At 36.1% G+C, this 3,457-nt stretch overlaps 1 protein-coding gene across 5 annotated transcripts in view; it reads left to right on the plus strand.

Moving 5' to 3' along the window:
* The window catches only part of LOC106869343 (kelch-like protein 26), an 80,739-nt gene extending 77,484 nt beyond the window's left edge, over positions 1-3,255 (plus strand). For all 5 annotated transcript variants that reach the window (XM_052972077.1, XM_052972074.1, XM_052972083.1 and 2 more), the window contains exon 2: positions 1,086-3,255. In XM_052972077.1, the coding sequence (XP_052828037.1) occupies positions 1,149-2,873 (1,725 nt within the window). In that variant the 5' untranslated portion in view covers positions 1,086-1,148 and the 3' untranslated portion in view covers positions 2,874-3,255. The remainder of the gene's footprint in view (positions 1-1,085) is intronic.
* The last annotated feature ends 202 nt before the right edge of the window (positions 3,256-3,457 follow it).

Raw genomic sequence — 3,457 nt, forward strand, 5'->3', positions numbered from 1 at the left:
TAAGATTAACAGCAGAACATTTAGTGATTATGTGACACTATACTTGAGAGGAGAGTCAAATTTATCGTGAAGTCCCAGGTAATTTGATCTTTAGTGTGTGTGTGTATTCATATATATATATATATATATATATATATATATATACATATATGTGTGTGTGTGTGTAAGTGTACATGTGTATAATCATCAACATCAGTGTCCACCTTTCCATGCTTGCATGCATTAGATGAAATTTGTTGAGCATATTTTCTGTGGCTAGCTGCCCTTCCTGTCACCAGCTGTCACTTATAGTTAGGTAATATTTCCCATTCCAAGGCATATTTTCCATAGAAGACTGGAAACAAACAACATCATTGCTTGTAAGATGATGATATTCTGTTATAACCAACATATGTGAAGACAAAAATACACTCAAACACACACACACACACACACCCACATGATGGGCTTCTGTCAGTTTCTGTCTACTAAATCTACTCGCAAGGCTTTGGCTGGCCTGAGACTATAGTAGAAAGCAACTTACCCAAGGTATTGTGCAGTGAACCTGAACCTAAAACCACATGGTTGGGAAACAAGCTTCTCTACCACACAGCCATGCTGGCATCTGATAGCCAATATCTTTGGATGAGCTTAATACAGAAAACATCAGGGTTAAATACCCTGATGAAATTATTATATATCAAGACACTTTTGCCTGTTCCTTTATCTTGCTTTAACTTCTCAATACCTGGCACAAAGCCACTTCCCCATCTACTACATTCCCACTCAGTTGAGATGACTTTTTTCTTTGTTCTGCAAGTTACTTAGCAGCTTCACTAGTGCTGGTGCCATGGAAAAAGTTCCCAGTATTCTCTGAAAACTGATTAGTATTAGGAAAAGCATGCCAAAGCAGACATTGGAGCTCAGTGCAGTCCTCTGTTTTGTTGGATCCTCTCAAACTGTCTTATTTGTGCCAGCATGGAAAACTAGCATTAAAGATGATGGTTATGGTGGTGATGCTGGTGGTGGCAGCAGTGATTTATTTATTTACAAAATTCTACTGTAATTACTAATTTCCATTATTTTTCTCTCTTTTCTCTTTTCAGTCAGCCTCTCCGGAAGATTCCATTTACAACAGCAAAAACTTAAACATAAATAATATACCAGCAATGGATTGTATGAAGATTTCTCAAAACAAAATCAAATATATAAATAAAAACTACCAGAAGTTTCCGCACAAGATCTATGATTCAAAATGTGATATCAAGTTGTCTGTTGGCGGGACAAGTTTCCGAGTGCATAAACAAGTTCTTTCTGAAGCCAGCGATTACTTTTCGGCTATGTTCCACCATGATATGAAGGAAAAAGAACAAGATGCTATTGAAATTAAAGATATCAGTCCCAAGGGATTTTCTGCAATCTTAGACTACTTCTACCATGGTAATATTACAATTAGTCCGGAAAACATTGAAGATGTCTTAGAAGTAGCCCGATTCTTCCAAGCTGACTGGATTGTTGATGTGTGCTGCAACTTCCTGGTAGAATACATGAGTTTAGAAAATTATACCTATGTGCAAAACCTAGCAGATAAATTTGCTCTTGGAGACTTACAACCTGATATTCTTCAAGTACTTGCTTTAAGTATTAATGAGTTAGTAGAACAGCCCAAGTTCATACAGAATCTTCCGGAAAACCTCCTCTTAGCATTTCTTCAATGTGATATATATGTGGAAGCTCATGAACATTTCCTTTTTAAACTTATCCTTGATTGGGTTGATGAAGATCCTTGCACTCGCAAACCTTCTCTGTTGCCACTTCTTAAAGAAATACGATTTTCGCTTATGGAGCTTGAAGAACTAGAATCAATTCCTGATTTAGTGCACGAGCTTGAAGAAATTCACAACGAGGTAGAATTTGCAAAGAATTATGCCTTATGCATCCAAGCACAATGTCTTCAGAATGATGATAAGTTTCTTCCAAGAGGAGCACACAGTGTATTGACCATGATTTTCTTTCCGGATGACATGTGCACAAACATTGCATACAAAGATCCAGATAACCCTGGACTTTGTGTTGAAGAATTAGATTCTCCTCTGCACATTCGGTATGAGCATACAAGAGAAACAGTGCTTGGAAACTTTTTGTTTGTTGCTGGAGGTTATACTACCAATTATTGCAGTTCAAATTGTGTGTTTATGTATGACCCTCGCTTTAGAACTTGGACTGAAATTGCTTCAATGCAAAACCCTCGAGTTTCTTTTGCAATGTGCAGCTCTGACCACAATCTGTTTGTTTTGGGTGGCATCAACCATATGTTTGTAGACAACAACGAAGTGGAAGTTATTCTCCAAAACTGTGAGATGTATTTCCCTGAAGAAAATGTTTGGGTGGCTATTCCTGACTTACCTCTCGGTATATTTGATCATGCCAGTGCCTTTGCTAATGACTGTTTGTACTGTAGTGGTGGCATTACAGATAATCCTGAAAATACAGTACCTGTTTCATTTTTGTATGTCTACAGTTTCAGTACAAAAACCTGGGAAACAAAAGCAGAAATGCTTTACCCTCATCAAAGGCATTGCATGATGGCTATCGACAACAAGTTATTTGTATTAGGTGGTTACACCCGAGATAATGAAATCGGTTTTAAAGATTGTTTAACAAATGAATGTTATGATGCTGAAACTAACCAATGGACTGAGATTATTAGCACACCATTGGAATATGGCCTTCTTCAGTCACATGCAACACAACTTGAAAATAAAATCTATATTATAGGTGGTGAAAAAACAAATCTTTATGCCTATGACATTGAAAAAAATACATTTGAGGAACTGGAATTACTTGATCCTAAGATTCAACGAGTTTCTTGTCTTGATGTAGCTTATCCATAAAGCATAAGAAACTGCTTATCTTGCAGTAAAAAAATTTTAATTCACAAGACTCTGATGTCAGTCAAAACTTTCAGCAAGATTAACTCCCTGAGGAAATGATTTAACATTAACAGATATCAATTTATGAGATAGTTTACTACTAATTTATTACTAACCAACTTCAGCTTAACATTAAAAAACTTTGCATTGTATGTGCTGTAGAGGTTAAATCCAAAACAAGTCACTTAGTTCTTGGTTGTAGCCTTTCCACATCATGTATATTTCTTATATTCTTGAGAAAAAGCAAGAAAGTTGCAACATGCCAGTTTCTCCTCATAAATTTATACTTTTATGTCTGTAAGAAATAAATTTTAACAGATTCCAGTTGAGCAATATAAAGTTACATTTTGTCATTTTGCTTAAAATTTATATTTTAATATTTTTTTCCAGTGAACACTCATAATATATACTTATATTATAATTATTTATCATCATCATCGTTTAATGTCCACTTTCCATGCTGGCATGGGTTGGACGGTTTGACTGAGGACTGGCGAGCCAGGAAGCTGCACCAGGCTCCAATCTGATCTGGCAAGGTTTCTACA

The sequence above is a fragment of the Octopus bimaculoides genome, chromosome 1, assembly GCF_001194135.2.
Source record: "Octopus bimaculoides isolate UCB-OBI-ISO-001 chromosome 1, ASM119413v2, whole genome shotgun sequence".
In the NCBI taxonomy this organism is placed as follows: domain Eukaryota; kingdom Metazoa; phylum Mollusca; class Cephalopoda; order Octopoda; family Octopodidae; genus Octopus; species Octopus bimaculoides.